Below are 12,223 nucleotides of genomic sequence, written 5' to 3'. Positions count from 1 at the left end.
TCCTACCAGGAACTAAAAACAGTCTGTAAATAGTTTGCTCAGGGAAGACTCACTTAAAGACCCGATCTTCTGAACCCTTCCAGGGTTATGTACAGGTGAAGAGAGGGCGTCCAGCATAACTAACATTGCACCTCTCGTGAAGAGCGAGCGAGCTCAAGGATCTACCATGTGCTAAGCAAGAGGATTTAATGGCATGTGGTATAACTGCCTGACTTGTAGGCATGGAAAATTGTCATGGGGATACCTTATTTCACCTTGGCAATACAGTACAGCAAACAAGAAACAGGTTTCTAGCTATGATACATTGGTTCAGCTCAGAGCTAGACATCATAAAACCAAAAAAGTCGATTTTGGCTAAGTCCTGGGGTTTACATTCCAATTAAGCAATTGGAACCACTGTTCTAACACCTAAAAGAAATTTCCATATTTATAAAGGCCGACCACCTGTGTCCCACATACTAAGAAAACACTTGGTTTGTTACCACTTTGTTCCCCTTTCACGTGGGTAACAGGGCTAGCACCACCAGTCACCGCCCGTTACCGGCACCAGAGGCAAAAAGCCTGCCCGATCTGGCCTATTTAACACCAGAGAGCAGGGCAGCCCACGGGCTGGCCGTGAGCACCGAGGGGTCTCACGGAAACCTCCCCAGGGGCCACCGAGCCCCGAGCCGCGGCTGAGGCGCTGCCCACTAAGGGAGCCACGCGCGCACCAACTGCCCCAGCAGCCTCAACGGCCGCGGGGCGGAGCAGCCCCACGCCTGCGCACTGCCTCCATCGGGAAACTATTTAACGCTCCGCTCCCCGAGAAGGGGGTGTAAAGGCGAGTGGAGCTGGTGCGCTTGCGCATTGCGGCGGAGCGCACCCCTTTTTGCGCTGCTATTCGGGGCCGTCGCTAAGGCGCCGCGGGGATGCTGAGCGCTGCGCTGGGAGGAAGGAGCGGCGGCGGGGGGCTGTGGAGGAGCCTGCGCCGCACCGGCGGAGCCTGCTCGCCGCGCTGTCCGGGAGCCCCGAGCGCCGCCTCGCCGGCACCCCCCGCGGCAGGTAGCGGGGACATGCCGCATCCCCGGGAGGGGCGGCGGGGGGAGGAGGAGGAGGAAGTGGAGGAAGAAGATGAGGAGGGGGGTGGCAGCTCTCAGCCCTGCCCCGCGTGTCGCCCAGCGCAGCAGCCGGTCTCTGATCGTCTCCTTTTCCCTTCCCCGTAGGTGCCAGGAGCGTGGCTTCCAGCAGCTCCCTGCTCTTCCCGCAGGACAACAACCCCGGGCCGCGACCAAGTCAGTTTCTGTCGGCTCCGCTCTGCCCTGTTACTGAGTAACTCTGTTACTAAATAACCAACACAAGCACTAAGACTTGCCCGGAGCCTGGTGTGAGATGAGCGCAGCAGGTGCAGCCCTGGCTTGAAGTGACAGCGGATTTCACCCCGGTTGTCGTGGCCTCAAGCAAGGCTGGCTGTGTGCACAAATCACAGCAGTGTGTGCAGGCAGGGTAGGGGCATTAGGATACAGGGGTTTTCTTCCCTGGAGTTGGAAGCAATCAGAACAGGATTGCTGTATTTATATTTAACTCACACTGTTGTGTAAGTATTAAAAGTCCCAATCTGCTAAGGAAAAACAACTAAGAAAAACTTTTCTGTGAATGTGACAGTAAATGGATTTCAATCTGTTCTGCCACAGAATGATCTCCCTGGCTGCTTCAATTGTTACAATAGGCCAATTTATCACTACTTCTACCTTTATGATAGGGACAGTGTAATGAATTGAACTAAAGTGTTTAAATTGTCTCAAGATTGAATGGATCTATTTATTTTTAGTCAAATATGTGTTAAAATGGATACACATAGTTATCTTGTTCATGGTAAATTCAAGATTCATGGAAACTTAGGCTATACTGAGCCAGAATGACAACAAAAAATAGTCAAGGGAAAAATGTTTGACTTGGGCTCCTATAACATAGGTAATACAAGGCACATAGTCAAAAAAAAAAAAATGAGGACAGGAGAGGCTTTTGGTCAATACTTGTTCTTTTCTGATGGTATGTTTTTATTTTATTTTTTGTTCCTGCTGTGGTGGGTGGGTTGATAGTACTCCAGTACTCAGGATCAGTGCATCAGAACTGCTCTCTGATTGCCAAAAGGCTTTGTGTTGTAATTGTTTTAGCAAATTGGTGTCCTGCTGGAATGAGAACTCAGGTCCTAGGAGTTTTCTTCTGTCTGCCTGTGCTTGTTCTAGTTTGAAGGGACTAGCAGGTCTGTTGCCTTCTCAGTCGTTCACAAGCAAGCTTTTGATCTCTCCTCTTTCTTGCATTTCTCTATCATTGTGGACATCATCCTTATCTACAAGCATTTATGGAAAGCTCCCAAGGGCCTGCATCTCTGAAACAATGCTTGTACTCATGTTTTCTTTCAGCTATACCGGAGTCCTAATCCCTGAATGGAGCATTAGCTGTGCCATAGTGTAAGCGATAATTAGTAAGCATTCATCAGTCTCAGGGTGTGAATGTGTAAGTATTGGCCAGTCTTGATGCTTCACAGGCTTTTTACAGGCTTTTTTTTGGGAAAAATCTTAATGGCTTCCTGAAACTGTTGGCTGCAGGTAGGGAACCTGTTGGCTGTGAAAGACTGTTGTAGTGTGGCTGTGAGAAATGGAAGTAACACTGAATGCTGGCTCCGGAAGACACTAAGGTTTCTAGTGCTAGTGAGCAATTGAATAAGAATCAATTTTTAAATGGAATGCAAAGAAGAGAGAAAGGTGGGCCCTTTTGGCTAACTAACAAATGTTTTTTTTTTTTATTTTTAAATTTTAATTAATAACAGCAATATTATTGTGAAGCAGATGGGCTTAATTCTTTAAAAGATAAGCATATGCACAAGTGTTTGCCTATCTAGAGCCAACCTGCTAATCTTGAGGTTACACTAGAGGATCTGTGATGCTTACCTGGCACTAGCACAAGTGTTTTCCAGCACTGGGAGTCTTCACTGAGGTGTGCAAATGTTGAAGAGAGGTGACAGTCTGAGTTTTCCTAAAGGGTTTGAAATGTTCAAAATACGTGGTTGTTCTTAGACAAGCTTGTTAGCCTGTTTTCAACATGCTGCTTGGTCTGCATATTGCATTTAAAAAAATAAACCCCGTTAAACTCAAATCTCTCTGGAGTGATTTGTAATAATTGAGGGGAAATGTCTTAAAGATGAAGAATGGGATGTGAATGTTTTTTACTGAGAGCAGTACAGTGACGGAAAACATAGCAAAAGCCTTGAATTCTCAATGCTTCTTCATAGTTCTGTAGATTATTTTTATATATATGAACATATTAAGATTAAAAATCATTGAAATTAAAAAAAAAAGCGTTGGGGGGGGGGGTGTTGTGATAGGTGGCACTGATCTGACGGAGGGAGTGTGGCGCAGGCATTCATGATTGCATGCCACTGTTGTGTTGGTCTGGAGATGCCCTGCGCTTTGAAGGATTGTAGTTCCTTCCTCCTGTTCTGGAAGTCTGTGCTCGAGTTAACTGTTTTTGCCATGTTTTACATCTTTTTTTTTTTTACCTTGACAAACACACAAAGCTAACACAAGCTAGTGCTGTGTAAGTTTTGTGATGTTATTGGGCAGGTGCTGCTTCCTTTTTTGTGGTAGGAGCCCACCTTACAAAGAGTAATGAAATCCCCATCTGCATGGGACAGTGTAGTGTTTGCGTTCCCAGTGTGCAGTTCAAGACATTAAGTCAGCAGAAGAAAAACTTCCTTACTCAAGGCTACCCAGAGATATTTGCAAACCTGTGGTGATGTGATAGATGATGTGACTGTTTGCCTTGTGCCACTGCTATTGTTTCTCAGAGCTGGTCAGGCTGGAAAGGGTGAGGAGGGAAAGGAGGAGAGAATTGTGGTTTGCTAGTAGTCTTGCCTGTGTAATTGCCATTGAGAATCAAAAGAGAGAATGAGTGTTTCCTTGGTTCATACACTCGGCCTTCAGTTTTGTAACTTCTCTTTTAAAATGTAGAGATTTTGTGTGGTGCAAGTGCATGGGTCTCCAGGTCAAACCGCTTTGCTGCTGTGGATACTGTGATTCACATTGGTCTGTTATCCATTAATTTTAGTTTGTCATTCAAATGTTTTCCATGCTTATCTTGGATCTTTCTCCAGGTTAGTCTTTAAAAGATGTGTGTTTGTGGTTGGCATATATAAAAATACCTTGAGGTAGTTTTTACTGTAGAATTCTTGGGTGTCTATAATAGGTTCTGCTATATCAGCCATAAGATTTTTTTTTTTTGACTTTGAAAGTCTTCAATAATAATGTAATATAATCCTAATAACATACTTGTAAAGAAAGCTTTATTATCATGTATTTGGGGAGGGAGGATGATGAGAGAGTCACAAGAAGGGTTTCAAACTTCCAATCAGAAACATCTTGGAAAAAAAAAAATCCAGTTAGTTACTGTTTTCTGTTTCTTGTCAGGTGCTAGTAATGTAAAGCCACTGGATGGCGTGAAAATTCTTGACTTAACAAGGTTTGTGTTTTGTCTATCATTTGGAATGCTCTGTCTAGATGTGAGTATTGTAGTAGGAAAAACTAAGAATCTTCTTATAATATTACAGGGTGCTTGCAGGGCCCTTTGCTACAATGAATTTAGGAGATCTAGGGGCCGAAGTCATCAAAGTGGAAAGGCCAGGTAAGGTTTGTCTTTATTTTAGCTATGGTAAGAACGCGTGCCAGTTTAGCAAATGATTGTGTATTTGGAATTGTCGTCTTCCAGTGTTCCTCAGATTATTAACAACAATTTGGTTTGTGATAATGTTGTGGGGTGTTTGCCACGGACTGAGAATGTAAGTCTGGACTCTCTGAAAATATTTAAAAAGACAATGCTATGTTGCATTGGCGACTGTTTTTGTTTAGTGTGTATATGGTATTGGCTAAGAAAAACTTAATTTTGTAGCTGTTTATCTATATTTTTTAAAGCTATAGCTTTCAAATTTCTGGAATACTCTGACGACATTGCCCTATTTCTGGTGTGATAGGGAACTAGTTAAGTAAGTTTGTTTGCACGTATATGTTCTGTTTGCTTTAACAATGTACTCTGTGTATGTGTGTTTTATTCAAAACCCAATACATTTAGGGAAGATGAGTGTGAGAAGGTTGAAGTTGTAAGATCAGGTCATGTCTTTCCAGATATTAAGGTACAAAACAATACCAAGTCATCACTTACTAAAATGGCTTATTCCATCACTCAAAATTAAATTGATGTGTTGAGTTGTTTGGACTTTGAGGTTTTAGTTTGGGCATGGGAATGCTTAGGTGTTTCAAATTTCTTGTAATGTGGTGAGGGAATTAAAACAGTTGTAACTGTAGAGTGACATCCAAAATTTGACATGTGAACAGAAACTTCCAGCAAGGATTTATATAGGAACTATGAGTCCCCAGTCAAGATCCTCAGATTTGAGGCTCAATAGGTTTATAATATACTTCCATTTTTTTCTTCCTTTAAGGTAATTTTTTTATATGTTGGTAAATTCATTATATTAGGAGCTACCGTGGTGGCTTTACTCAGCTGGGAAGCTAAATTCCACCACAACCACACTCTCACTCCCCCCTCCTCAAAGGGAAAGGGGGAGATAATATGATGGAAAGGGCTCAAGGCTTGAGGTAAGGACAGGGAGATCACTCAAAGATTAATCTCACTATGCCAAGTCTGTTTGTTTGTGACGATAATTGATTACCTATTACTAACAAGCTAGAGCAGTGAGAAACGCAAAACAAACTGAAAACACCTTCCCCCCCCCCTTTTCACTCTCTTCTACCTCCTTCCCCCGGGCAGTGCAGGGGAATAGGGACTGGGGTCAGTCCCTGATGCTTAACCTCTGCTGATCCTTCACAGTCACTTCCTGCCCCTGCTCCCCGTGGGGTCCCTCCTGCAGGCTGCCGTCCTTCCTGAACTGATCCTGCGGGGGCTGCCCACAGCCAGCAGCTCTTCAAGAACTGCTCCCACATGGCTCCGTACCATGGGGTCCATCCATCCCCCAGGAGCAAACTGCTCCAGCACGGGTCCCCCACGGGCGGCAGCTCCCCCCAGACCCCCTGCTCCTGCGTGGGCTCCTCTCCACGGGCTGCAGCTCCAGCCCGGGGCCTGCTCCTGCGGGGGCTCTCCATGGGCCGCAGCCTCCTCCAGGCCGCATCCACCTGCTCCACGTGGGCTCCTCCACGGGCTGCAGCGTGGAGATCTGCTCCGTGTGGGACCCATGGGCTGCAGGGGGACAGCCTGCTCCACCAGGGGCCTCTCCACAGGCCGCAGGGGAACTTCTGCTGCGTGCCTGGAGCTCCTCCTGCCCTCCTGCTGCACTGACCGGGGGGGCTGCAGGGCTGATGCTCACTCCTCTCTCCCAGCAGCTGTTGTGCAGCAGTTTTTTCCCTTTCTTAAACTGCTCTCACAGCAGCACAACCAGCGTTCTGTGTCTCTTTGGAGCCATCTGGAGCTGGCTCTTACCTGACTCCTGGACTCCTCTCACAGAGGCTAAAAAAGCCCTTACCCTGCCACGTAAACCCAATACATCTATCTGTTAAAATTTTTGCTTTGTTTTTCCTAATTTCCTAACAACAGGAGACTATATAGAGAACAGTGAAACAAGAATGATATAGCAGTTTAAACTTAAAACAAACAAAAAAAACCAAACAAGTACAGCAATCATAAGAATCAGACGCTAAGTTTGAATAACCTTATTGCATGCTCACAATTATTCATTATGTGAATTATTACATTCACAATTATTTTCTAACTATTAAAAAGTTACCAGGAACAGTCTCACTACTGATACTTAGCAGCACTTCAGACTTTATATGGTGCCTTTTTTTTAAATCCTTTGGCGCAATGGCCCTCAAGTTAGGGCTCAGTATTATTATCATGAAGACCTTTGCTTGATTTTTTTTTTTTTTGTTGGCCTTATCTTTTGCTACTGTAGCAGAGCGGTCCAAGTGTGATAGAGAAAATGTTCTCTCTTTCTGAGAGATAAAATAACCCACCTGCCTTTACAGTTCTTTTTAGTGTATCCTATGCCTTTGCCATATTAATTGGACATCTGTAGCTCATTTAAACTGTTCACTCAAAGACTTTTTTCATCTAGGAAGTGTTGGAATTCAACATGTAGCTAATGTTAACGCATAGGAGTTTGTGCTGGTATGAACCTGTATCTGTGAAGATGATAATCTAAATTTTGACTTGTCCGTTCTTGCTATGAGAATGTATAGCCACAAAACAGGCCTGCTGTGTTTGTGTGCACAAGTAAAGTTTTTTTTATAAATCATAGAATGGTTTGGGATGGAAAAGACCTTAAAGATCATCTAGTTCCTATAAAGGTATAAAAGTAAATTTTGATGCAGTTAGATTTCACATAGAAAGCGTGAAAGTAGGCTTTACTGTTAGCATTCAGTATAATAGAATATTTTTGTAATTAGATTCATGTATTGGCAATTACTATCTCAGTTATAATATGTAATTATAAAGAGGGATGACTCTGTAGCTCTTCATTTCTATGTCATCCTTAGAGTTTCCTGAACTCTACACCATTTACATATAAACTGCAAAGACTTAGATATTTTTTTTGGTGGGGGTGTCTGTGAAAAGTTAAAGCTCTTTTCACATGCAAGCCATTAGATTTTACAAAAAGAAACAAATCAAACGAAAAAAAGAACGCCTTGCCCTTCTTTGCCCCCCCCCCCCCCCCCCCCCCAACCAACACCTAATAAAATTGATGCCTTTTTTCAGGATTCAGTTATACTCACACAGATTTCTTGAATTGGAGGTTATTTACTACTCCTTAATGAGAAATTTTCTTTATTCTCTTTGTTTATCATGGGCCAATACCGTCTCTGGGTTTAAAGCTAAACACTGTGCTGCTGCTAGGATTTTGAGTCTTTGCTCTTCTCTGATCACTGAACCACAGAATGGCTTGGATTGGAAGGGACCTTAAAGATCATCCAGTTCCAACTCCCTGCCATGGGCAGGGACACCTCCCACCAGACCAGGTTGCCCAAAGCCCCATCCAGCCTGGCCTTAAACACCTCCAGGGATGGGGCATCCACAGCTTCTCCAGGCAACCTGTTCCAGTGTCTCACCACCCTCACATTGAGGAAGTTCCTCAGTGAGCGAGTCTGTCACCAGCCTTCCTGTAGGCCCCCTTTAGGTATTGAAAGGTGGCTATAAAGTCTTCATGGAGTTTTCTCTTCTCCAGGCTAAACAACTTCAGCATTTATCAGCATGTCTTCACAGGAGAGGTGTTCCTACTCCTTTGGACTCATTCTAATCTTAATTCTAGTGCTCAATGTGTCTGAGATTAACAAGCTTCCAGTGTGTGTTTTCAGATGCAGAAGTAGATTTCTGTCACTACTTTAGAGTCTGGTTGGACTCCGAGTAGTTAGCTTCGTAGATAGAACTTATTTCAGACAGAGAAGAATATTTGTGTGTGTTTTAGCTTAACATAATAGTTTTTCCACTCAACACTTGCACTTGATATAAAAAGAGCTGTTTCTGAGATCTGTTGAGGATTGAGTAATGGTAAAGCAAAAAAAAAAAAAACAAAAGAAACAAAGCCCCACCTCTTCATTCTATTGGAGTAGCTACATTTTTTAGTTCTTAAAACCATACGGGAATAACAAGCCACATGGCATTCAGTTCAATTCTAGAATTACACCCTTCATTTGACTTTTAGTTTAAGCTTCATTACACATTTGAGGCTTGTAACTATGCCACAGGAGCTGCACATCACATCAAGTTTCCATGTTTTAAACTTCTTTATTTTGGTATTGTCTTTACCAGTTTTTTTCAAAACTAATAAATCATATGTTTGAGATGCTAAGACATATTACATCTTGTATTTTGTTTTCAATAGGGAATATGGAGTTTTTGAACATCTAACAAAACATTGAACATCTATCAAAACATTGAACATCTATCAAAAGTCTTGTCACAGCAACCTATGGATCATCCTTAGTCATGTTCTGTTTCAGATATTTTCACATTAGTGACAGGGCAGAAGCTGCATCAATTTGATGAGATGGACAGATGTATGTCAAGTATCTCCATAGTAAGAATGGAGCAGTGTTGATGATTAGTATGAAGTAATCATTTTGGAGATTTGCATTCCTGCTCTTGAAGTTTGTTTGGTGGTTGAAGGAGAAAGGCAGCCTGAGTAGTCTGAATGTCAATCATTTGATGACAATCATTTGACATTCAGTTTGAACGTCAGTTATGGATAATCTCATTTTTCTGTGAGATGTCTATAATCACAGGAGTGTTTATTTGTAGAGGATAGTAGTCACACTACATGTGTGTGTTCCTTTTCCTACATGGAAAGTATTACTGAAATTTTGTTTAACTGGCTCAAGATAGGAGCATATAGAAGCAATACTACTTCTTTTCCCCAAGCTTCCTGCTTGAACCAAGATAGTTCTTTGAGATAATAACCAATACAAATGTTGGTGAGTATAATTTACATTTGTATATCTTCTGCCACATTTGAGCTTAGATGGCTGTAACCTTTAGGTGTTCTTCCAGTGTGTAGCATGATATGGCAGTGGCTATATTGTGTTGGACCAACGGTTCTTTAGGTCAGTTGCGTATCTCTGCTAGTATTCATCTTCTGTGTTGCCTCACTGAGGAAAGTTTTTACTCCCTTAAAGGTAACAAGCAGTTAAGGTCTAGATACTGAAATACATAAAGAGGTATTGTGCATGCTTGCTAGCACTTGAGATCATGATTATATCCAAACTTAAATTTAGTTTTAATTCTAATTAGATTGAACCTAAAACTGGCAATTAAAATAGATTGCCAGTCTTCATGACATTTAAGAAAAGTTTAAAATTGGAAATTAAGTATAAATGAATCAGTAACATCAGTAGCTGCAGAAGCTTGAATTCCATTTTCCCTTTCTGTAAGGCAAGAGAATTTCTGAATGGTGGAGCACTGTAGCAAGTGCTTCTTTTTGGTGCTGTTCTGCAGCACTCAGCCTAACAACTTGTTGATTAGTGATATCATGACTTTGTGTCTGGAGTGTTTCATGAATGGCTTGTTGACTGTGTGAACGTCTGCTAAATTCTTCCAGATTGCATGAAAGAATGATATTGCAGCTCTGCTTTAAGTTAAAAAGGAATTAAAAATACAGCTGCTCCCAAATGTATTTATTTCTATTTTAAAATGTAAATAATCCTAGCAGGAACAAGGCAAGCTGTTTTAAAATCATCACAGCACGACCAAAAACAAAATTCACTTTGCTTAATTACGTTCATTCGTAGGTGTTTTCTGAAATAAATGTCCTAGAATATGTATATTATTTTTTTTCCTGCCAACTAATTTAAATTTAGAAGGCCTAAATATTACCTAGGAGAAGAAAAAAACTTTCTTATTCCTGTTGTGTTTTGCCAGTGTAATACAGGACAGTTATAAAAAATGTAAAAAATGTGATGGTATTTCTTACAGGAGCTGGTGATGACACAAGAGCTTGGGGCCCACCTTTTGTTGGAACAGAAAGTGTTTATTTTCTCAGTGTCAATAGAAATAAAAAGGTAAATGAAGTGCTACATTGAAGATTAATCTGTTGTAATTGCAATTAACGATGTAGTTCTCCTTCAAATTATTTACGTTTGGTCTGGTATAAAAGCTGAACTCTACAGTACATTATCATTGACTTAAAACTAAGTGAAAATAAACAGTAAAACCATAAGTAAAGATGATTAACAGAGAACTTCACTGGTTTAGTTTTCTTAGATGTACTTTATAAGAATATAATCTGACTTCATTTGATTCTTAACATATATAATGGAGCAATAGTTACATTGGCATTAGTTATGTTGTCAAGGTGAGTACATTTCAGGACAAAAATGAAGTATTTTAAACAAAAAAGGCTGTAAGTCTCTGGTATGCTTCTGGGGTCAGCTGAGGCAATTTCAAAATACAGGAGTGGTCCTGCCAGTCTTCAGTTGCTGGTGCAAATCAACTGAAAATTAACCCTGATGAAATTCAGGGTTATTACTTCTTTTAAAAGATCATTTTTTTGGGATGGATCACCTGAGCTGACCTGCCTTACCCGGAAGCTGGGGATTGGGGAGAGCAGGCATCATACTGTAGTTAGGTTGGCTGAGTGTAGTTTGAAACTTGAGGATTAATATGAAGCTTCACAAAGTGCCTGAGCTGTTTAGTGGCTTGTTGCCATTGAAACAAATGTTTCTGGTGTCCCCATGTGTACTTGCAGTAGTAAGTGCTGTACAAACATACAGTGAGCAGACCACAGTGCAGCTCCCAGTTGCACATCCATCAGGCTTGTTCTGTTGCTTGTCTGATTCTGAGACCATTAAGCCTGCATTACCAACAGAAGATTATTTTTAGGGGTGGAGTGGGGTTAACAATTGTTTATTTAGCTGTAGTGTGAAACTTAACTGTTGGTTGTGTTTAGAAGATGTTGATAATCATTAGAAGGGCTTTTATTTTAATTACTTTTTTTTGTCTCCAGAGCATAGCTATCAATATGAAGAATTCAAGAGGAGCAAAAATAATCAGGGAGGTAGGTTTTAATGGAATGCAAATCATGCCTATTTTATATTTGTTTGGTCCTGTGTAAGAAAGAATAAACTCTGCATAAACTCTCAAGTATAAGATATCTGATAATTAAAAATATGTATATGTGCAGTTCACTTCTTAAATACTTCTTAAATTACAGTTTATTGCCTCTACACTCTTCAGTTTTGCATGCAGAGAAGTTTGGTGCACAGTGTAACTTATGATTTTAGATAAAATTTACTTGAAAACTTCATCAAAAGCTTCAAATTAAATATTGTGAGGAGAAGGTCTAACAATCTAGTGCTTACCTGGTGCTACGTTAGATCTTACTGTACAACTTCATCAACCTAGCTTGAAACTCCTTCCAATGAAGTCAGCAATGAGCTTACAAAAGGAGAATTGGGCTACACTCTTTGCATATTTCAGAGTGTTACAGTATATTCACAACTTCAGTTGCTCTGCATCTTTCTGAGAAGTGCTGTCCTGTAGGTCAAATTCCTACAGATTTCATATATCTTTATTTTTTTTCAGTATTTCAGTGCAGAATGCAAGGGTGATTTAAGGTGATCTTTTTTTTCCCCCCCCCACATTGGAAAGCTAATAAAAGCACCGTATTTCACATTCCGTAAAACCTGTGTTGTCATCCTTTTTTTTTCCATTTTTCTTGAGAAGTATAGGAGCTGCTACATAGTTC

At 41.3% G+C, this 12,223-nt stretch overlaps 1 protein-coding gene across 21 annotated transcripts in view; it reads left to right on the top strand.

The window, feature by feature from the left end:
* Window positions 1-94: 94 nt before the first annotated feature.
* SUGCT (succinyl-CoA:glutarate-CoA transferase) overlaps window positions 95-12,223 on the top strand; it is a 338,160-nt gene continuing 326,031 nt past the window's right edge. For 19 of the 21 annotated variants that reach the window (XR_013946616.1, XR_013946617.1, XR_013946618.1 and 16 more), the window contains exons 1-6: window positions 95-1,041; window positions 1,203-1,271; window positions 4,446-4,497; window positions 4,586-4,659; window positions 10,453-10,538; window positions 11,483-11,533. Coding sequence is in view for 17 of the 21 variants with exons in the window: in XM_080580286.1 (XP_080436412.1) it covers window positions 909-1,041; window positions 1,203-1,271; window positions 4,446-4,497; window positions 4,586-4,659; window positions 10,453-10,538; window positions 11,483-11,533 (465 nt within the window). In the remaining 4 variants the exon portion in view is untranslated. Of the gene's footprint in view, window positions 1,042-1,202; window positions 1,272-4,445; window positions 4,498-4,585; window positions 4,660-8,887; window positions 9,456-10,452; window positions 10,539-11,482; window positions 11,534-12,223 lie in introns of those variants that run through there. The other 2 variants (XM_080580288.1, XM_080580278.1) reach the window with 2 other exon arrangements.

The sequence above is a fragment of the Anser brachyrhynchus genome (assembly GCF_964034855.1).
Source record: "Anser brachyrhynchus genome assembly, chromosome: 2".
Taxonomy (NCBI): Eukaryota; Metazoa; Chordata; class Aves; order Anseriformes; family Anatidae; genus Anser; species Anser brachyrhynchus.
The sequence above is the reverse complement of the archived record's forward strand: the minus strand, read 5'-3'. Positions and strand labels throughout refer to the sequence as shown.